The sequence below is a fragment of the Diceros bicornis genome, chromosome 15, assembly GCF_020826845.1.
Source record: "Diceros bicornis minor isolate mBicDic1 chromosome 15, mDicBic1.mat.cur, whole genome shotgun sequence".
NCBI lineage: Eukaryota > Metazoa > Chordata > Mammalia > Perissodactyla > Rhinocerotidae > Diceros > Diceros bicornis.
Genome location: NC_080754.1, coordinates 5,451,830 through 5,475,108, shown reverse-complemented (window position 1 = coordinate 5,475,108; position 23,279 = coordinate 5,451,830). Strand labels below are relative to the sequence as shown.

At 39.6% G+C, this 23,279-nt stretch overlaps 1 protein-coding gene across 10 annotated transcripts in view; it reads left to right on the top strand.

Annotated features, from left to right (window-relative positions):
* The window catches only part of ABI3BP (ABI family member 3 binding protein), a 242,074-nt gene that overhangs the window by 189,936 nt on the left and 28,859 nt on the right, over window positions 1-23,279 (top strand). For 7 of the 10 annotated variants that reach the window (XM_058555691.1, XM_058555696.1, XM_058555692.1 and 4 more), the window contains 6 exons: window positions 2,245-2,310; window positions 4,040-4,114; window positions 11,280-11,348; window positions 12,892-12,996; window positions 16,320-16,448; window positions 17,001-17,069. In XM_058555691.1, coding sequence (XP_058411674.1) covers window positions 2,245-2,310; window positions 4,040-4,114; window positions 11,280-11,348; window positions 12,892-12,996; window positions 16,320-16,448; window positions 17,001-17,069 — 513 coding nt within the window. The remainder of the gene's footprint in view (window positions 1-2,244; window positions 2,311-4,039; window positions 4,115-11,279; window positions 11,349-12,891; window positions 12,997-16,319; window positions 16,449-17,000; window positions 17,070-23,279) is intronic. The other 3 variants (XM_058555697.1, XM_058555693.1, XM_058555695.1) reach the window with 1 other exon arrangement.

Genomic DNA, 23,279 nt, shown 5'->3' with positions numbered 1-23,279 from the left:
AACTTAAGTTATATTTCAGCTCTTTTATAAAAAGTTCTTTCTAGGGGCCGGCCCGGTGGCGCAAGCGGTTAAGTGCGCGCGCTCCGCTGCGGCGGCCCGGGGTTCGCTGGTTCGGATCCCGGGCGCGCACCGACGCACTGCTTGGTAAGCCATGCTGTGGCGGCGTCCCATATAAAGTGGAGGAAGATAGGCACAGATGTTAGCCCAGGGCCGTCTTCCTCAGCAAAAAAAGAGGAGGATTGGCGGATGTTAGCTCAGGGCTGATCTCCTCACAAAAAAAAAAAAAAAAAAAAAAAAAAAAAAAAAAGTTCTTTCTAGATTTAAGACTATGGAAAGAAATAAAGCAAAAGTTCTGATCCTGTGGCTTTGAAATAATGAATGTTGTGCTGATTATTTCTGTGTTCTGCTCTTTCCTGTCTAAAGTTTTAAAACTCATATGTGTTCTAGAAGGAGACTAATAAGAGCCGGGGTCCTTGTATTTCTTTAAGCAAAAGCAATCTAACATTGAAAAAATTAACATGAAAAGCTGAAATAGATTAAATTGACAGGGAATCCTACAACTTTGAAGGAAGATTGAAGGAAAACATTTGCAAATCATCATCATGCACTTTAGGGTGTGTGAGAACCAATTTTTTATAACAGCAGTATCTCTGTTTGCTCTAGTTATTACACTTTGAAAGGCCACACTAAACCTACAGGGAATTTTAGTATGTGTCTGTTGCTTTTGGCCTGAAGTGTGGCAAAATTCTGCTCATCATTTTTCACATTGGAAGCTTATAAATGAGCTACATTATAATCTGTTTCACAGGTGTATTTTTTTTAAGTTAGTAGGCAAGGCATTGCTGATTTATGGTTACACAAATACCCACTCAAGATGTGAACGAAACCGTCAAAACGATGTAATCTACTTACATAGTTGCAAGAAAAATTTTTTCCAGTCTTAGCTAAAGCATTACCAAGAAAGCTAGTGGCAGGAGGCAGTGTGATGTGTCAAGGGGGGCAGAGGAGGGAAGGGAAGGATGGACGAATTCCAGGATGAAGGCACGCTCTAAAACCTTAGGAAGCAAAAATATTTCAGCTGAGTTTCTCGTGAATTTGCTTGCTTACAATGGTTGTTCATTTTTTAAATTTATTCAACAAGTCTTCATTAGGACTCCTGTCTGTGTCAGGCCTTGGATAACAGGAGCAGGAAGTGACAAAGTGGCACATTGGTTCCAGGGCTTGTTGGAGTTTTCATTCCTTGCTCACCCTGTCTTGACGGGCAGAGCACCAGAGGTCATGTTCTCTTGTTCCTAAAGCTCTAATGGATGGCACTCTGAGTATTTATTCACTTCATGGTTCATGAGCAAAGACAGTTTAACACAAACCACATGTTCGTACTCTTCTCTTTTAACCTACCTAAGAATATTTTTCTTTCTTGCCTTTAAGATTACTTGTCTTGGGCCGGCCCCATGGCTTAGTGGTTAAGTGCGCGCTCCGCTACTGGCAAGCCGGGTTTGGATCCCCGGCACGCACCGACGCGCTGCTTGTCTGGCCATGCTGAGGCGGCGTACCACATACAGCAAATAGAAGGATGTGCAACTATGACATACAACTATCTACTGGGGCTTTGGGGAGAAACAGGGAAAAAAAAGGAGGAGGATTGGCAATAGATGTTAGCTCAAGGCCAGTCTTCTTCAGCAAAAAAAAAAAAAAAAGAGGAGCATTGGCATGGATGTTAGCTCAGGGCTGATCTTCCTCACCAAAAAAAAAAAAAAAAGATTACTTATCTTTTTTGGCAAAATAATGTTCCACAGTGATTCCCTAATTGAGAGATATAGATGGATGGATGGTTGGATGGATAGATGGATGGATGGATGGATGGTTGGGTGGATGGATGGATGGATGGATGGATGGATGGTTGGGTGCATAGATGGTTGGCTTATATGTTTACCATGTTAAGCAAACATCTAGTAAAATAAATGCTCTTGAAAAACATGGGCTAAATGATGACTAATCCTTAACACACATTACAAATAACCTACCTCACTCTGACTATGTGCACCTTTAATTTCCAGTCATGAATACTTTCACTTCTTTTATTTTCCTTTAGCATCCATGCTGTAATGTATAATTGGAGGTTTCAGAATGTTCTTTATAATTCCATGCAAAGTGTGTGAGTTGTTGGTCCCTAGGGTGCTCAATCTCCATGTAATGGGCTTTGGAGTGTTGGTTATTAAATATGAAGCATTTCGTCTGTTTCAGCACCACACAGATTGTATACTACTCCTGTGAGGCCCAGAACCCCTGACAAACCACGCATCAGACCTGGTAAGTTGTTTCTCTTTCTGATGACCTAAATAATCAACACATCTGAGAAGATATGAAATGTATTGAAATAGCCAAATATACCAAAAGAGAGATATAGTATATCCTTAATTGCAATAAAGGACATACAGAGATTCTGATCCTTGTGGATAAGTAGAGAGATAACAATCAATCCATGGAAGTGGCAAGACTTGACTGAGGTTTTTAAGGATGATCAGTTCAGAGACTACTATGGAGCTTTATCAATATAAAAGTATTTTTATAATAGTATTTGTGCATAAATCAAACACACAGAGACACACACAAACACACACACACCTTTAATTTTCCATGGCAATTATAGAGATAGCATTAGAGTTAGTTATGATGTGATATTACTTGCTTTCAAATGTTATTTATCTTTTAAGAAAAGATGGTCTCTTCCAATATAAAAGGATCTTGTTCTGGGAGAATATCTTTACTTGATTCCTTCAGATGATTAAAAAAACACCCCAATTTAGAGGTTATAAACAGCAAAAGTAAAATGATAATTAAACATTAGAAATCCCTTTAAATTTGCTAAATTCTCCTCACTGGAGCTTGTTAGGGAGAAGTTAACCTGAAGGGGTTGGGTTGGTCCAGGTAGATCACTCCCATGCTACAGTGCAAGGTGGACCAAAGACACTGGTGTTTTCTGTTGTGATTCTAAGAAGTCTTCTTGAAGTTCTAAATTATGAAACTGGCTTATAAATTGACATTCTTGGTGAACATCTCTCCATGCACATGGGAAAAAGAACAAATAATTGTTTCTCTCCTTTGGTTTGTGGAGAGCCCATATTTTTTTGCAGTAATCCTCCAACTCCTAAAGGTAGCTAGGCACAGACATCTTTTATACACAAACGTAGCTCCATGTGACTTTTGTATCATGATAGCTGTTGAGAGCTTAATGTGTGGCTGGTTATATTAAAGCTTCCTGCAAAATAATCAAACAGTAACAATAATAGCTCACACTGTCTGAGGGCTTGCCATGTGTCCTGTGAGGTACAACTGAGGAAGCTGAGGCATGGAAAAAGCAAGAAAGTGCAACTGAAGGCAAGCAATCTGACATCAGAGCTTGCTTTCTAACCACAATACACTTAGTGTTTTTTCCTTAAAGAGTCTTCTAAACAGAGGATGATACGGATGACCTCTTAAAGTTTTGGTGATGCTCTGACTTTCTATGAGCAGGGGAGAAATTGAAATGGCTTCATCATATTTCCATGTTCACCAATGGACTTATGCCAGTATTATGAGGGAACATTGGTACCTAGAGACTCCTGCAAAAGAACCACCAACTTATGAGTTATGAATTAAGGCCTTGACAAACAAATACACTTCAAGTTTTGGTTTTTCATCAGGCATATGTGGTCCTGCTCTTTCTTCAGTTCCATTTTGGAACGTATCTAGTGCTGATGAATGAATCAAGATATTCCCCACTTGGAAATATAAATTCCCTTACCAGTTATTTTTTCAAGTCGAGTGATCACCTCAGAGTACAAACTCAGGTCTCTATTCCCAAATTCATGTCTATAATGTTTATACCAGAATTGTGGTTTCTATATTCTGAACAATATTTTTTGGTAAGCCATCAGTTTTTTGTTTTTTTTTTTGCCTGGTTAAATGACTTCCAATTCTCTAGGAAGTTTTTGTTTTCCTTGGCTGCAAAGTTTTAATAAGAAAATGTCTAAACTATTTATTTCCCACTTTACTGTAGTTCTGAATAAGACAACTACAAGACCTAGCAGACCCAAACCCAGTAGGATGCCCACAGAGGATGGAATGGAAACAGGTAATGATCAAATAAGTAAAATTTATTTCCTTTTCATCCTATCAAAACTATAAATGTTTTCATTCAATTTTTATAATTTTGTTCAACTCACATTTCAACATCTTTTTTTACCAGTTTTGGAAGTTCTTGGTATAACTGGAATTCAAAATTGTAATTCATTACAAAATCAAAGCTTCAAATGTCTGTGGGAACATTTAAGAAGAATTTTTCACTTTTTTAAACTCAGTCCCCTAAATCAGCTACCATATATAGTCTTGATTCTTAGAAAGATCCTGATTAAATATGAATTCTTAAATGAAAATATCAAAATACCTATTTTCCCTAATTTCAAAACACTTTCAATATTCAGGCTTGGTCTTTGAGACTATGATCACTTGGTTTTCAAGTTTATAATTTCACAAGTACCACTATAATTTTTTTTAAAAGACCTGCATCTGTTAGCAATCTGAAATATGATATTTAAACAAAAGAGCAATTAGCAGTTGATCACCCTGGTTACAGTCATATTAATGTTTCCAACTCATTCGTGTTAGTTAACTGACATGACCCTAATCCCAACAGCTCTATGGGAGTAGGCACCATAGAGATGGCTAGGACAATGATCTGATAAAAGGTCAAATGCCCAACTCACTAAGTGGATAAATGGTAGTTATTAAATGCCTTAACATGGGATTGCATCGTCACCTTGAAATATTTTTTTTTGAAATTTTTTTTAAAAAGTACAAATCTTGTGCTTGCTTATGTAAAAAAGCATGAAAATTAGTTTATTTAATGGATATATATTTAATGAACCCATGATGGTTCCCTAATGAGAAAGAGATGTGAATAATACCTGAAGATATTCAGTCTAAAAATCATTTAGATTTGTTTTAGAATGTGTTTTTTGTACTAGGTTATTACAGTGTCTGAAGTTCTAGGAATTCATTTCCCTTCAAAACAATTAATGAGGCAAATACTATAAATTCCTGACTCATGAAAAACAAGAAAGCGTTCCAATGTCTGTTTGTATTCAGCTGCTACTTTTATTCTTCACAAGTATGGGATTAGGCAATGCATAGTTTCTCAGATTGACGTAAACATTCTGGCTCTAAGCAGAGCCATCTTCTTAATATTCAAAATAATTCCCTGGAGTTTGCCTAAGTAAAATAGAAGAAAGCATTTATGTCAACAAAGCAAATGAAAGAACAAGTAGCTATGATCAAACTTGAAAGTCATTAACCTTCAGTATAATCAAGGATTGATTCTCACTAGGAAAGTGCTAATTGTCTTTCAGAGGAAAAACAGCATTATTGTATTTTAGTTTATCAGCAATATAAACATTTTTTCAGAGCCACTTGTAACACAAACTGACATCTGTTACCTTCTTGTGTAGATGAAGTCAACTTTGTAATAAGTCATCTAACGTAGCTTTGGAAGGATGTTTGATCTCTTATCAGGGCTTCTTCAATTTCATCAGTTGGTTGCTGGTAGAAATGGGTTGGTGGGCACAGGTAGGAAAGCTGAGCTCACTGAGCTCACTCGCTTTCCTTGCTCCACGTCCATCCCCAACACAAATGTGTTGCATCTGTTCTATGTTCTAATGTCTGTCTGTTGGAATCCCCCTTCAGGGAAGAACTTGGTGCCCACCTGCAGGGAGTGAGGTCAGCAGAGAGCATCCAACTGACAGGTCTTTCAGAGTTGGGCTCAGCCAAGGAAGCCTTAATTGGAGGTCTAGGTGGTACATCTCCACGTCTACCACAATAACACATAACAACCAAATTACCTTCACCTCAGGAATGCAAGGTTGGCTCAACATTCAAACAAAGTAGTGTAATTCACCACATTGACAGAGCAAAGGAGAAAAATTGTACGATCATCTCAATAAATATGAAAATCAGAAATTAGACAAAATTCAAAATCCATTCATGATGAAAACTCTCAGAAAACCAGAAGTAGAATTTTCCCCACTCTGATAAAGGACATCTGTGAAAAACCTGCTGTTAATATCATACTTAATAGTAAAAGTCTGAATGTTTTTCTCCTAACATTGTGAACAGAAGCAAGGATTCCTATTTTTACCATTTCTGTTGAAAGCAGTAGTGGAGTGTTTAGCCAATGCAATAAGGCAAGAAAGAAAGTAAATGGTATAAATTGGAAATCATAGCTGACAGTATGTAGCATATTATAAAAGGAAAATTTAATAGCTTTCAGACTATTTGCCTAGGAAATGATGTCTTGAGAAATTGGTCAGAAAAAGAATGTTTTAAAATCTATTCTCTCCAGGTTGTAGACTTACATGAGTCCACCTTACTTTGATTCTGCATAGTTTTGATCTGGCTTATTTACAGAAGTGCAGGTATTCATGTTAAGCTTACTTTCTTCTCTGACTCAGTCCCACTATCTCATCCACACTCACTTCTAGCCTCTATTGAATCTTAACGAGACACCATTTCTGTGTCAACTGATTACTTATCCAACTTTGACATCTTGCCCGGAATATTTATCTTTATTATCCATCTCACATACATTTTCCTATAGTTTTTCCTGTTAAAGTTTTCAGCCCATATATTTACACTAAAAAAAAATCTGTTGATAAAGAAAGTGTTTAGGGGCCAGCCCCGTGGCTCAGCGGTTAAGTGCGCACACTCCGCTACTGGCGGCCTAGGTTCAGATCCCAGGCGCGCACTGACACACTGCTTCTCCGGCCATGCTGAGGCCACGTCCCATGTACAGCAACTAGAAGGATGTGCAACTATGACGTACAACTATCTACTGGGGCTTTGGGGGAATAAAGGAGGAGGATTGGCAATAGATGTTAGCTCAGAGCCGGTCTTCCTCGGCAAAAAGAGGAGGATTAGCATGGATGTTAGCTCAGGGCTGATCTTCCTCACACACACACAAAAAAAAGTGTTTAGGATTTATAGGACATATTCTTCATGGTCTTAGGCCACTTAAGGTTGTACCCTTGGAAGACTAAAAAAGAAAGATTCTGGTATCTCAAAACTATGGACCTTTGATTATTCAGGCCTCTGTAACAATCTTGCAATGATTCCATAAAGCCCAGGAATCTTTAAATGATCTTGAGCCAAATTTCTTATTTCATAACATCATTACATACATTGACCCTACTTTATGTGCTTTTCATATGTATATGTATAAATATTCCTCCACCTCAAATCTTGAAAGTGGCCTGCAGAGGTTGAGGTTTTTAGATAGGTCGTTTTTCCAGCACTCTGCTTTTTCAAGGTTTCCAGAGATGTGGTTCAGCTTAACTGATGTGTTCTATATATTGTAACCAACTTGAGATCTGACTCCAGAGATGCAACAAGCATGCGCTAGACCAGGGGATACCACAAACTGTGGTCCCACAGGCCAAATCCAGCTCACTGCCTATTTTTATAAAGAAAGTTTTGAAACACAGCTTGCTTTCACAATACAATGGCGTTGTTGAATAGTTGTGACAGAGACAGTACGGCCCACAAAGCTGAAAATATTTACTGTCTAACGCTTGACAGAAAAAGTTAGCCGACCTCGTGCTAGACAGTTTCTCTAACTTTCTTCCTGTAGAAGGAAGCTGCTGTGCTGGGCAGCCATTCTTTCATTCAGCCAACATTTATGGAAGGCCCATTACGTGCCAGGCAAAGTGTTATTTGGAAACCACCTTGGGACATGTGGTCTGGCGGATATGTTAAATACCTAAACCCCAGACTCCTTTCTCTGCATCCTAATGAAGAATCCACACTTGACTGCCCCCATGTGGAGTGTGCTTGACAACCAGAAACCAGACTCCTCCGAAGTGAGGAATGTGTTTTTCTGGGCTGTGGCTAAGCCTTCCAGTCTGCTGGCTCATCACTCCTAACTTTTTAGCCAGATGCTGGGATTTGGAGACAGGGATGCAAAGACCAATCATCCATAGATACCACCCCTTTTTGGTCGCAGGAAACCACCTCTGATACATATGGAAATTGATTTCCAGTTTACTGTGTTTGCAAAGTTTTTGTTACCATGGTTAAAAATACCCAAATGGTTACCTCATTTTTGACAATAAATTGCTAAGGGGTGAACTATGTAAATCCAGAGATTTCTGGAGAACTCCCATATGGCAACTGGGGCTCGCGCTGAAACTCAAGTCTTGGTGCTTCCAGAGCCAACTCTGCCCTTTAGAAAAGATTAATCCTGCCTGAGGGAAAAACAATTCAGGTCACAGCCTGGGCCAGACTGGCTGGTCAGGTGCCAATTCCTGAGGAGTCTTTCTCTGCAGCGTCTCGCTTCCTGGCTTCCTCTTTGCCTTCCCACTCCTCTCTCTACCTTTGGCCTTCGCCTGCTCTCCTCCGATTCAGGGCAACAGAAGTTCACAGGTCTGCGGGCTCTGTGGCTCACACTGCTGCCTGGCCGACACACAAACCACAGCTAGAGGGAGGCAAGGCCAGAACTGGAGTTCAGCCTCCCGTGCCCAGCTCAGTGCTCTTTCTCCCAGCTCCATGGCTGTCTTTTGCGACGTGTTATACCCTGCTGACTTTTATCTGTTTCTAAAGGCTAGAGAAAGCCCAGTTCAGCAGCTAATTGATCCGGGTGTTTACTTACTTTTAAGGATCCTAACAGCGTATTGCTTCTGTCTCTGCCTATATAGAAACTGACAGAAAATGGCTGGTTTCTACTGATTTCTCCCTTAAGTGGAAAAGAAGCCAAGGGAACTGTATCTTTGGTCTTACTCTGAAGTAATCCTGCAGAATTTAGGATGCTCTCCTGCATCTCCAACTCGCCAGTGTCTGTGGCTTGGTGGACCTGCATGTGCCTGCTCAGGGTCTTGTGCTAGTCTCTGAGTCCCCACACCAGTGACATAGCTGATGACACACGCCTCCCAGCAGTGGCCATTTAGCCCTACACAGTGGTGACGCCTCAAACCACCCAAAAGACCGAGTATAGGACTCCGGGTCTGAAGTCACTTAGAGTCATTGTGAGGAAGAAGAGAAGGGAGATGACAACCGGAGGAAGACAGTCCTCTGTGCTGTGCCACTTGGTGTGGAAGTGGAGCTGAGCACGTGTAGGTCTGAGTCCCAGGACTTCCTGGCTGTAAGTTGCTTAAGCCCCCTTGCCTTGGGTTCCTCATCTGTGGACCTGGGTGATATCTCCCACAAAGAAGGGTTCACGTAACGAATGTGTAAGGTGCTTGCACGGTATTGGGTTGAAATACTTTGTTTTCTTAAGGGTAGAAAGATTTGGAGAAAGGCTGCGAAGAAGGATCTGCTACAGGCACATACAGCTTACTAGCCTCCTGGAGTACAGAGTACATTTTTACTCTTGAAAAATTGTGGTAAAGCATCATCACCAAGCCAGGGTATCCCAGTGAACAGATGGAAGTGTTTTGCATTCCCCTACGCCATGCACAGAGCAATCGCCCAAATGAGTCATTTCCCTGGCCCCATTGCCACCTACAGGGGGCACAGGAAGAAGACTAACGAGCCATTTGTCTTCACCATGCCTGTGGGATTAGCCACAAAATAGTCACTAACCTCAGAACATTGTTTTCCTACCACAAATAAGCAATATTTAATTCATGGCTCCATATAAACATTCTCCACGATTTTATAGATTATCTTTGATCCAAGCAGCAGAAAGTGTGGGATTTCAATATTAGGGTTCATAAATTAATTTTAATTATAATTATTGTTATAATACTAATAATAATTATTATAATGTCAATAATTATAATGTTAATTTATAACATTAATTATAATTAATAATTTTATAAATTAATGTAGGAATATCATCTAATTTTTGGCAAGCAAAGCCCCTGTTGTATATTTGATCAATATATCTGCCTGCGCGTTAGATGAGACTGAGTGTGGAATGTCCCTGCACAGTCCCGGGAACACTGTGAGCACTCAAAACAGGGTTGTGGTATGGGTTGTTGTTGTGGTTGTCATCGTTAATGTACAAACAAGTATATTAAATAAATGATTTATTCTTATTTTTTAACATGTGAATTATTGTCAGATCATCAGAGTATGGATTCTTTTTTTAGGATGAGCCAATATATCTGAAGTGATATTTACTATTTAGATTCTAAAAATGTCTATTTCTATTCTTTCTTAATGATAACCGTCAGCCACATTAGGGAAGGTTATTTTATAATATAAAAGAAGAATGATTTAAAAAATAGGACAAAACCTAAATTGGTTCCCTCCCCTTAGGATAGCTCTCCAAAATCCAAGCACAGGTATTTAGGTGAATGCCTGAGTAATAACCACCAGACTGTGTTTGAGAGACTTAGGAGATAAAATATCACACAAAGTAATTTTTAGATCAGTTTCTTCCAAATAGCAATTTGGAGTTCTAGGTCTGCCCAGGACTAATTTATAAATCTCAAAGCTACAGATCCAATTCGTGGCCTAACCAGCTTGATAGCCAAGGCCTCTCCAGGAATATTTTTAAAGTCAATTCATTAAGTATAAACCCAAACACGTTGGAATTTTCAGGTTTTTTATGGGGGTAGAGGGGTTGGAGGAAAATTTTATTTGTTTGTATTTTGTTTTTTAAATCATTCTTTTTTTTTTCTTTTGAGGAAGATTGGCCCTGAGCTGACATCTGTTGCCAATCTTCCTCCTTTTTTCCTTTTTTCTCCACAAAGCCCCACTAGATAGTTGTATGTCATAGCTGTACATCCTTTTAGTTGTTCTATGTGGGATGCCACCTCAGCATGGCTTGATGAGTGGTGCATAGGTCCGTGCCCGGGATCAAAACTGGCGAACCCCAGGCCGCCGAAGCAGAACACACAAACTTAACCACTACACCATGGGCCGGCCTCGGAAAGTTTTTTTACAACCACAAAATTTACCCACAAATATTGGAGAAAAATGGCCAGTCATCGAAGATGAAGTCTGCCTGGTGAGGCAATACCACCCAGGAAGGGAGCACAGAGTGGGCATCATGGAAAATTAAGACAAAATCACAATCCACAAATGTTAACTCTTCAGAGAAAATATCACAAACAACGAATGTGGGGCTTTGAATTTTATCTATATGCAGTTGGGAGAAACCAGTTAAAATGTCTGGGCACAAAATCACCAATTCCCTTGCTCTGCAAAGAATGCACATTATCACTGACAACTCTACCAAGTTGCCGTGAAGAATGTTTCACATATTTTGCTATATATTTATTCCCTGTCATTGTCTCTGCTCATAGGGGTCAAGCAAGCACCGAAGCCGTCAGCTGCTGGTAGAGATGTGCCGGTGGACTCCACAAAAAGGCCAGGTGGGAATAAGATGCTGACTCCCTTACTCAGCTCTGCTTTGAAACTTGGGCAATAACCACAGTATCATATGTTGCAGTAAAAACAGCAGCATCCACACAGCCCCCAAAGCATCAGAACCGTGTAACGGGACGTGGGTATTGCTAGAGAAACATTCTAAAGTATTGTCTTTGGGGGAATGAAAAGTGCTCTGTGTGCAATGAAACATTAATAAGAGCCTCTAATCGGGTACCAATTTAATGATTACTTTGTATAATGTTCTGAGGGGCCGCAGTGGACAAATGCTGCAGAGTCACTGTGGCTTCTAGTTTTCATCATGTTCAAGTTTTGCTCTTGTGTAAGTTACTACAACATCCTTTGGCCTGAAATGGTTTATGTCCCTAATTTAAGACTATGCTCTATATAATAGACCAAAATTATGAAGCTAGTGACTTGGAATATCTTTGCATTGAATGAGAACTCTGTGCTTTTCAAAAGGATGCTATGAAACCTACTCTGATATATTAATGTCTGGGCTATAGATATATATAGTCTATCACCTCCACTCACTCCCCTGCACGTGCACACACACACGCACATGCACACACACACATCCTAGTATCCCAGGAAGTACTGAAAACCACAGAGCATTTTCCTAGCTTGTCAATTTTACTTGAAGATTTTTAAACCAACATATATTGTGCAAAGGAAGACATGAATTTCTAAGCTACAACACAAGACTTAAAAGAAGATTTGGGTTAAGGTGAACTGCTCCAGGCTCCCCTAGCCTTGCCAGCCTTTGTGCAAAGTAGACACCTTCATGCAAATTATAAAAATGTGCCTCTTCCCCCTGCCCTTTGGTCAAACCACTAAGAAAAATGTACCCTTGCTCTGGGCTGGCAGCCTGGCACCAGGGCTTCTGGGGGGTGAGCAGAGTGGGTGTTAGACTTTGGATCCCACGGATGGCCCCTGGCTGGGTGCCCTGTGCAGTGCACAGCCCTTCATAGTGGCCCTGCTCCAAGGACACAGGCTTATTGCTTCTGCCTGCGGATCTCCTTTCTTATAATCATCTGAGAAGTTCTGAAAGTGTTTGTTTAATTATAATTACATAATAGACTTAGAGGATGGGATGGAGCACCCACTAAAGGAGAAATTATATTCTTTATAACAACTCTTACTCCATTTATAAAATAGAGTAAGAATTGTAGTCTGAAAATCAAAGGCCATTGGAGATAAAGAAGCTCAGAAATGCTACTGTTGAGTCTACATGGGAAACTAACGATGTTAAATTCTATACATCTGTACAGCCTTTCAAAAGGCAAATATACCGATATATTTTTATCTATGATTAGAGGACATTTTCTCCATATACTAGTGTGTTTCATTATCCCAGGGTATGTAAGGAACACAATTTAGAAGAATATCAGAAAATATTACTCATAGGCACCTTTCTATAGAATCTATACTCTGTCATCCAACTGCTACTTGTCAAACATATTTTTTAAAACCTGTGATTTTTATAGAATGAATCCTTATGACAGCTTTATCTGTAATATAATCTCTTAGCCACAGTCCCAAGCACTCGCCGCCCAACTTTGCCACCTAGACCCACGCCCCCACGAAGAAAACCTTTACCACCAAATAATGTCACCGGAAAGCCAGGAAGTGCAGGTACGTTGGTCGTATACCTTCCTTCTCCCTCCATGATTTCAGTTTTACTAGCTGACTGCAAGCCCTTGTTGGTGTGCTGGCTCAAGCAACGGACAAGCCCTTGGTGTGTGTGACATGTGCCTGTGTTGGCTCCGAAGACTGGACGCTGTAAATTACAGCTTTGAGGACTCACATCCTGATTCTGGATGGGTGGGGTGAAAGATACCATCCTTGTGCATCTCTGCCATTTTGCTTCATAGTTGTTGTGTGCTTTGAGCTGAGACCAAAGTTCACTCAGGCCCTCCAACAAGTGGATTATTTTGGATGAGATGTACGCTGCTAACCCCCCAGGCGTAATGGAAAATGTCATCCGCTTATCATTCTGTCTCCTGAAATGAAATCCTATACATCTCTTTGGAAGCGCCCCTGTCCCCCAGCCTTCCTGCTGGCCCCAGTATTATGGTGCGAGGGGAAAGATTGGGGAATGAAATCTTCAGGGTGACTGAGCAGGTCTAGCCTTTGCAACAAGGCAGGAATATTTTAGGAGTCAAGCTGCCTCTCACCTCTACCCCTTGGCATAGAGATGTTGCCTCCTTCCCATAGAAGGGCCCCTCCCAGGCACCTGGGATGCTCACACTTTGTCCTTTTCTTGAGGAAGCCTTCTCTAGCTCCCCAAAGTAGACTTCCCGTTGCTCTATGTTCTGCTTGATGCATTCATCTGCTAGAGCAGAGAGCACATTGTCTATACCTGTTTGTGTACTTGTCTCCCCTGAAGACAATGAGCTCTGTGATGACAGGGTCCTTGGTGCATTTTCTCTGAACTCCCAGAACCAAATCCAGTGCTTGGCACACAGAGGATATTTGATAAGTAATCCCTGAGTGAATAAATGAGTGAAATTAAGAATCAGTGAAAATTGACCTAGTTCAGAGCATTTCTCTTAAAGGTTCTTCCATTGGACCTGCTGGTAAATCACAACACATTCCCCATCTCTCCTCCCTCTCTACTTCCTAAATATTTTGTAGGTGGAATCAGGATAAAAGCGCTCAAGTCAGCTGTGAAAGATGAAACTGATGAGGGTTTATGAGGAGGGGAATGGATGTCACTCTTTTCACCCGATGAAAAGAGGGTGTGGTGACGGGGAAGCTGTTGCGATGTACCCTGTGATGGAGACTCTAGATGGTTTTCCCATCAGATGAGGGGAGGAGTCAGCCTCTCAGCCGTGCCTCTGGTGCCTTCCTGAATCAGGGCCCAGGGACGTGGCCCCAGGGAGGAGACCAGGTTTCCTCACTAACTGTAACCTGGGGCAGCTGTGACTGAGTGTCTGCAGTTTTCTAGTCAGACTGAAAGTGATACCTAAGTGTCCCCCATGGAAAACTCAAGGGACCCACACACACAGAGCTCCCCTGGAAGGCTGTGTCCTCAGCTGTAGCTCCACGGCCTTGGCTCCTGTCATATCAAACCCTCATCTCGGGGCCAGCCCATTGGCATAGTGGTTAAGTTCAGTGCACTCTTCTTCGGCAGCCTGGGTTCACTGGTTCGAATCCCAGGCACAGACCTACACCTCTCATCAAGCCATGCTGTGGTGGCGTCCCACGTACAAAATAGAGGAAGATGGGCACAGATGTTAGCTCAGGGCTAATCTTTCTCAAGCAAAAAGAGGAAGATTGGCAACAGGTGTTAGCTCAGGGCCAATCTTCCTCACCAAAAAAAAAAAAAAAACCCTCATCTCTCTGCCATCAATAAGTGTGTCTTTGGTACAGCCCACCTGGCCTGAAGAAGAATCATAAGCACATCCCCCTCTGAGATTAGCTCTGGTGCCCCACACCCCCTCTTGCTCTCCTCCCCTAACTCAAAGGAGATGACTGCATTGAGGAGCCAAACACGAATGGGCAGTGGTACAGATCTGGCCCGATCACTATCACAGAAGGTGCATCCTGAATTCAGGAGTCAACTAAATGGCCTGGGAGTCCTCTAAACTCATGTCCTCTCTCCCAAATGCCTGTGAGCACAACTTAGGCTACCATGTGGCATTGGCCACTTGTCCCCTAGCCCCGGATCTGCTGAGGCCTCTGCGTCCCGCTCTCCTTCCCAGAATGAAAGTGCTGTGCCAGCATTTCCTGCTGCTCTGCCAGCTCCAAAAAGCTCCTGCAGGCTGCAGTGCCACTGCTGTTGGTCGCCACTCATCCTTTCACTGTGGCCCACTCCCACCAGGGCCAAAAGCATGAGTGTGCAGGGGTGGGAGTAGCCCATTGGAGTGACTCATGCAGGACTCCCTGCTGGGCCGTGGTCCTTGGGTCAGCCTCATGCCTCTTGACTCTTTATTGTCCGAGAATGATTCCTTTTCCCTGGAGGGCTGTAAAATCCAGCCTAGCCTCCACTCCACTCTACATGCCCAGACTTGCCTACACCTTGGGATGGATCCAGTCTTGGAGACCTATAAGTGTTTTTAGAGTGGAAGAGATACTGTTGAATATAGCGACTCAGGGTAGCACTGTTCTGTCTACCAGGCCAGAATCACCGACATTACCTTAGAAATCTTTTTCTTCTTCTCCATCTATCTCCCATGCCTGCCACTTAATCTCCAAGTCGTCCGTTCCATCTCCTTGACATCTCTCATGTAAAACAACTCTCATCTCTCCCATCCAGTCTCACTGCTTCTCGCGTAGTTCACCTCCTCTGCCCTGGCATACACAACTGCTTTAGTTTCTTGACCTCTCTCTCTGCTACCAGCTTTGCATCCTAACCATTCATCCTCTTCTCATCTGATCATGTTACTTCCCTAGTGAAAATCTTTCAGTGGCTCCTTGTTGCCTAAAAATAATGTCCAATTCCATGGTACTGAAGGCTCTTCATGATCTGTCCTTCCCTGCCCCTCCGCACTCAGCTCTCACTGCACCCGGAGCACTCTTGACTCCCACTCCTTCAAATTAAACACACCAAGTGGTTTCGTGCTTCCCTGACTTGATTCTTCCTGCCCCTCTGACCAGAACACAGCTCTCGTACCTATGTACTGATCACTTCTCCTCTTCACTGGCACATCCTCTGTGAAGGCATTCCTACACTCCCTGCACCCAACACTCTTCATCTTTCCCCACAGACTCCTCCCTCCCCTTGCCCTCCCTCTCTGTGGCCTGATCCAGTTCTTTCACAACATCTATAACGCCTCAATATATTTGGCTCACATGGCTGTCTCCATCAAGGACACCAGATCTTGTTTTTTCTCTAAGCCTGGCATGCAGTGCCAAGCCACGTGGTAAGTGCTTAATACATATCTATTGAATAAATAAATGGGGAACTTGGCAGTGCTCCTCTAAAGCCGGAATACTTTGGCTCTACATTACAGGAATCATTTCATCAAGCCGAGTAACTTCCCCACCGCTGAGGGCAACACTCAGACCTACTGAAGCCCCCTCGGAGAGCACAGAGACAGATAAAAAGCAACCAACAGTTCCTGCCTCAGGAGAAGATCTTGGTTAGTATGTCAGTCAGTCATTTCCCTCTGGATACTGAGCTCTGAAGTACTGAAAGATTTCAGACTAGGGGGAAAAGAGTCTCAGCTCTGGATCATCTATTTTACTCAATTTTATGATTAATATGAGTCTTTTTAATTTTAAAATTGTATTTTTTTAATGCTTTGTTATAGAATGTGCTCCTTCCCTTCACAGACATAGAAAAAAATTCCCAAGTTTTTTAGGAAAGTCTTTCTGATAAGATCTAGATCACCCAATGCTTCTTACTAAATCTCATGTCATTACTAATTACACATACCTTAATTTACTAATGAATATTAGCAACTAGGTTGTAATCTTTGAATAATTATTTATTACACTCCAGAATACCTGCAGCGGTACATAATTAAAGGTCTTTTATTGTGAATAATATGTATAATAATAATAAAGGAAATCAAAGTTGCAAACAATTGACTAGGAGGCATACTAAATATTTATAGTCTTTACTACTTTTTCATTGTATTGTGAAGCTTTTTTATCTTTTGCCAAAATTGTTTATTATCTTCCAGTCTCAGGTAATACAACTGACTTTAGCTGGAGTCCAACAAGAGAAACTGACCCTCTTGGGAAACCCAGATTCAAAGGTGTGTATGATTGGCTCCAAATCTCAATTTTGACAAGACTATCTTTGGTGGGTGCATCAGTCAGCTGTTGCTGTGTAATAAGCAACCACAAAGTCTTAATAGCATACTCTAATAAGCATTTATTTCTCATGTGTCTACAAGTCACTGGGAGGCAGCTGATCTAGGATGTGCTTGGCTGGGTGGTTCTGCTTCTAGAAGCAGGTACAACTGGGCCTCTTATGAGTTGGGCTCCACATCTTTTCATTCTGGTGTCGAGGATGAAGGACCAACAGTGACCCAGGGGAAGCCATTCTCATGACAATACAAAGTCAAGAGAGGGGTGTCCAAATACACAACCACATTTCAAGCTCCTTAGGCTACACCTGCCAATATCCATTGGCCAAAGAGAGTCATATAGCCCAGCTCAAATCAAAGATTGGGGAAGTATACTCCTTCCATGGATACAGAGACTATTTTAGAACAGTAATCTAGTCTATCACAGTGGGAGAGATATCATATGGTATAGAGCCCAGTATTTCCTTTTGTAATATTTTTTTCTAATGTATAAAATTTGGTAAATTTTAACATATGTATACACCCATGAAACAATCATCACAATCAAGATAATGAATACACACACCACCTCTAAAAAGTTTCATCATGTCCCTTTACAATCCCTCCCTCTCACTCCTCCTACCCAACCTCTATTCCCTACGTAACCACAGATCTGCCATACTACAGATTAGTATGCATTTTGTGGAGTTTTATATAAAGGAAAAAATAGAGTATGAACTCTTTTTTCTGGTCTGGTTTCTTTCACTCAGCATAGTTATTTGGAGATTCATCCATTTTGCTGCATTTATCAATAGACCATTCCTTTTTATTTCTGACTAGTGTTCTATTGTATGGATAGATCATAATTTATTTGTTAAACCTGTTCATGACATTTGAGTAGTTTCTAATTTTTTTTACATTACCAATAAAGCTGCTATGACGATTCGTGTACAAGTCTTTGTTTAGACATATGCTTTCATTCCTTTTGGACAAATGCCTACAAGGAGAATGGCTAGATCATGCATAAGTGTATATTTAACATTTTAAGAAACTGCCAAACTGTTTTCCACAGTGATTGTACAGTTTTACCTTTCTGTCAGCACCTCTGTATGAGAGTTCCAGTTCCTTCCCATCTTTGCCAACACCTGGTATGGTCAGTCTTTTTAATTTCAGCCATTTTAATAGGCATGTAATGGTATCCGATTGTGGTTTTACTTTACGTATCCCTAGTGACTAAGGATGCTGAACATCTTTTCATGTCTTTATTTGTCATCTGTATATCTTTTTTTGGTGTGTCTGTTCAAATTTTTTGTCCATTTTTTTTTATGGAAGTGCTTATTTTCTTACTGTTGAGTTTTGAGAGTTTTTATATTTTCCTGGGTAGAAGAACTTTTTCAGACACGTGCTTTGCAAATATTTTCTCCCAGTGTGTGGCTTCTCTTTTTAATTTTAATGAAGCTCAGTTTGTTAATTTCTTTTTTTATAGATTGTGTTTTTGGTGTTGCATTTAAGAAATCATTGACTAATAAGACATAAAAAAGACCTCCTCTGTTTCCTTCTAGAAGTTTCTCCTCTGTTTCCTTCTAGAGGTTTTCTACTTTTACAGTTGGGTCTATGATCCATATTGACTCAAATTTTGTATATGATACAAGTATGACTCCAAGTTCATTTTCTTGCTTATGGATATCAAATTATTCCAAAATCATTTGTTGAAAAAACTATTCTTTCTCTGCTGAATTTCACTTGTACCTTTATCAAAATTCAGTTGTACATATATATGTGGAACTTTTTGGGGGCTCTCTAGTCTGTTTCGTTGATCTGTTTACATACATTTACATCAATACGATAGTGTCTGAATTACTGTGGTTTTATAATAAGTGCTGCAATCAGGTTGTGTTAATCCTCCAACATTGTTCTTATTTTTCAAAATTGTTTTGGTGATTCTGCGTCCTTTATATTTCTATCTGAATTTTAGAATCAGCTTGTCAATGTCTAAAAGAAAATAGGCTGCTTAGAGTTTTATTAGAATTGTATTGAATCTATAGGTCAATTGGGAAGAAGTGACACCTGTACAATATTGAGTCTTCCTACCTACGAACATGCTATATCTCACTATTTAGTTCTTCTTTAATTTCTCTCATCAGAGCTTTGTTGTTTTCAGTGTACAGAAAGCCATTAAAGTCATATTTTTTATTTCAATTTCCAATTGTTCATTGCTAATATGTAGAAAACAACTGATTTTTGTACAATGATCTTATATCCTGCAACCTTGCAAAACTCAGTAGCTTTTTTGTAGATCCATTGGATTTTCCACATACAGAATCGTGTCATCTGAGAGTAAAGTTTTACTTCTTCCTTTCCAACTTGGGTGCCTTTTTTCCTGCTTTATTGTACTGGCTAGAGCCTCCAGTAAAATGTTGAATAGAAATAGTGAGGATGGATGTCCTTTTCTTTTTCCCAATCTTATGGAAAAGCATTCAGTCTTTCACCATTAAGTATGACATTATCTGAAGGTTTTACATAGATGCCCTTTATTGGGTTGAGAAAGTTCCTTTCTGTTCTTGCTTTGGTGAGAATTGTTATCAGAAATGAATGCTAGATTATGTCTAATGATTTTTCTGCCCTTATTGAGATGATTATATGCTTTTTCTTTTTTAGTTTGTTAATATGATAAATTGTTTTTGAATTTTAAACTAACTTTGCATTTCAAGAACAAACTTCACTTGGTCATAATGTATTCTCATTTTAATATATTATTTGATTTAATTTGCTAAAATTTTCTTTAGAATTATATTTAATGAAGGATATTGATCTGTAGTTTTCTTTCCTTGTAATGTCTAAGTCAACTTTTAGTATCAGAATAATGCTTAACTCTCCTCTTCAATTTTCTGGAAGAGTTGAGGATTGGTATTGCTTCTTCCCTAAGTGTTTAGTGGTATTTACCAGTGAAGCCATCTGAGCCTCACATTCTCTTTGTGAGAGGATTTTACGTATAATTTGCTTTCTTTAATAGGAATAGGGCTATTCAAAATATTTTTTCTTCCCTGGTGAGCTTTGGCGCCTTTTGTCTTTCAAGTTATTAGTCCATTTCACCTAAGTTGTCAAAATTATTGGCATAAAGTTCTTCACAATATTCTCTCATTATCATTTTTAAGAATCTGTAGTGATGTCTCCTCTCTCATTCCTGTTATTGGTAATGCGTGTCTTTTTCCTCTTTTGCCTACACAGTCTGGCTATAGGTTTATCAATGCTTTCACTCTTCTGAAAAGGTCAACTTTTTGTTTCATTGATTTTGTCTATTTTTTCTGTTTTCTATTTCATTTATTTTTACTCTGATCTTTATTATTTTATTCTGCTTAATCTGAGTTTAATTTGCTCTTCTAATTTCTTAAGGTAGAAGATGAGCTCATTGACTTGGGACCTCTCTTCTTTTTTAATATGGCCTTTAACACTACAAATTTTTCCCTCAATATTACTTAAGCAGCATCCGAAAATTTGTGATATGTTGTGTTTTAATTTTTACTCTGTTCAAAATACTTTTTAATTTTTTTTGATTTCTTCTTTGACTCATTGATTATTTAGAAGTGTATTATTTAATTTCCAAACATTTTGAGATTTTCTAGAGACTATTCTGTTACTGATTTCTAATCTAAGACCATTGTTTTCAGATAGTCTGTATTACATGAATCCTTTTAAATTTATTGAGGCTTTTTTTTATGACCTAGAATATGGGTCATAATAACTTCATATATGTTCTGCGTGTACTTGAAAAGAATGTGTATTCTGCTATTCTTAAGTGGAATGTTGTATTAGTCTGCTAGGACTGCCATAATGAAATACCTCAGACTCGGTGGCTTAAACAACAGAAATTTATTTTCTCACAGTTCTGGAAGCCAGAAGTCTGAGATCAAGGTGTCATCAGGTTTGGTTTCTTCTGAGGCCTCTCTCCTTGGCTTGCAGATGGCTGCCTTCTCACTGTGTCCTCATGCGTGCACACGCATCCCTGGTGTCTCTTCCTCTAAGATTATAGTGGATTAGAGCCCCACCCTTATGACCTCACTTAACTTTAATTACTTCTTTAAAGGCCCTATCCCCAAACACAGTCATATTGAGAGTTAGGGCTTCAACACAGGAATTTTCAGGAAACACAATTCCATCCATAACAAGTGTTCTATACACATCAATTAGGTCAAGTTACCTGGTTGTATTGTGCAACCTTTTGTATTCTTAATGATTTTTCTGTCACTTGTTCTGCCAACTAATGACAGAAGAGTACTGAAATCTCTGGCTGTAATTGTGGATTTATTTCTGCTTGCAGTTCTGTTGGTTTTTGCTGCTTGTATATTTAAGATCTGTATTTAGGTATAAACCTAAATTACTTAGGATTGTAACAAACTCACGATGAATTGATCCTTTATGATTATGAAATGACATTTTGTACTTATGGTGATATTCTTTGCTCTGAAATCTAATTTGTTGATATTTATATGTCCACTCAAGCTTTCTCTCCATGAGTGTTATCATGGTATCTCTTCTTTTCGTCCTTTTACTCTTAGCCTATTTGCCTCTGTATATTTAAAGTATGTTTCTTATAGGCATCCTCTAGTTGAGCCTTGCTTTTTTATTCAATCTAACAATCTCTGCATTGTGCTTAGAACCTTACATTTGCCATGACTAATGATATGGTCAGGTGTAAATCTGTCATCTTCTTGCTATTTGTTTTCTATTTGTCCCCTCTATTCTTTGTTCCCTCTTTTCCTCTTTTTCAACGTTTCTTTTAGGTTGAGTATTTTTAGGATTCCCTTTTATCTTTTCTGTTGCTTTGTTAGCTATCACTTTTTGTTTTGTATTTTAGTGGTTGCTTTAGGGTTTATGGTATGCATCCTAACCTGCCACAATCCAATGGTATTCTATAACTTCACAATAGTGTAAGAACTTTACATTGTATAGCAGCTTTGCTCTCCTGGCCTTCAGCCTATTGTTGTTACCCATTTTACTTTTATCTGTTATATACATCACACTAAATTGTTATTATTTTTGTTTGAACAGTAAATTATCTTTTAGAGAGAATTAAATAATAAGAAAAATATGGTATCTATTTCCCTATGTACAATGTCCAGTGCTCTTCATCCCTTGTGGATCCTTATTTCCATCTGGCATCCTTTTCTTTCTGCCTGAAGGACTTCCTTTAATTTTTGTTGTAGTGTGGGTCTGCTGGTCATGAATTCTTTCAGCTTTTGTATGTTTAAAAAGTATTTTGCTTTTGTTTTTTAAAAAGATACTTTCACTAGTTACAGAATTCTAGATGACACGTTTTTGTCTTTCAGTGTTGACAGACATTGCTCCGCTGCCTTCTCCCCTGCGTTCTTCCAAAGAGAAATCTGCCTTAGCCCTTGTTGTTGTTGTTCTATATGTATGTGTCTTTTTTCTCTGCCTCCTTTAAAGATTTGTGTACAAATTTTATCAAATTTGGAAAATTTTTGGCCATTATTTCTTCAAATATTTTTTTGTGCCCCCTCTTCTCTACTCAGATCCTAAAAGTACATGTAAACCATACTGCTTGAAGTTGTCCCACAACTCACTAAAGCTCTGTTCATTATTTTTAATTCTTTCTTTCTCTCCATTTGTGTTTTGGGTAGTTTTTATTACTATGTCTTTAAGTTCACTGATCTTTTGTTCTGCAATATTGTATCTGTGTTAATCACATCCAATATTTTGCATCTTACACATTTTAGTTTTCATCTCTAGAAATTTAATTTGGGTCTTTTTTTTTCACGTGACTTTTTTTGTGTGTGTGTGAGGAAGATCAGCCCTGAGCTAATATCCATGTCAATCTTCCTCCTTTTTCTTTTTATTTTTTTCCCCTTTTTTCCCCAAAGCCCCAGTAGATAGTTGTATGTCATAGTTGCACATCCTTCTAGTTGCCTCCTCAGCATGGCAGGAGAAGCGGTGCGTCTGTGGGCACCCGGGATCCGAATCCAGGCTGCCAGTAGCAGAGCGCGCGCACTTAACCGCTAAGCCATGGGGCTGGCCCCCTAATTTGGGTCTTTTTTATATCTTTCCTATCTTAACTTTTTGACCATATGGTCCAACTGTTGATAATAACTGTTTTATTGTCCTTGTCTGATATTCTAACATCTCTGCAAGTTCTAGGTTTGTTTCAAATGATTTATTTTT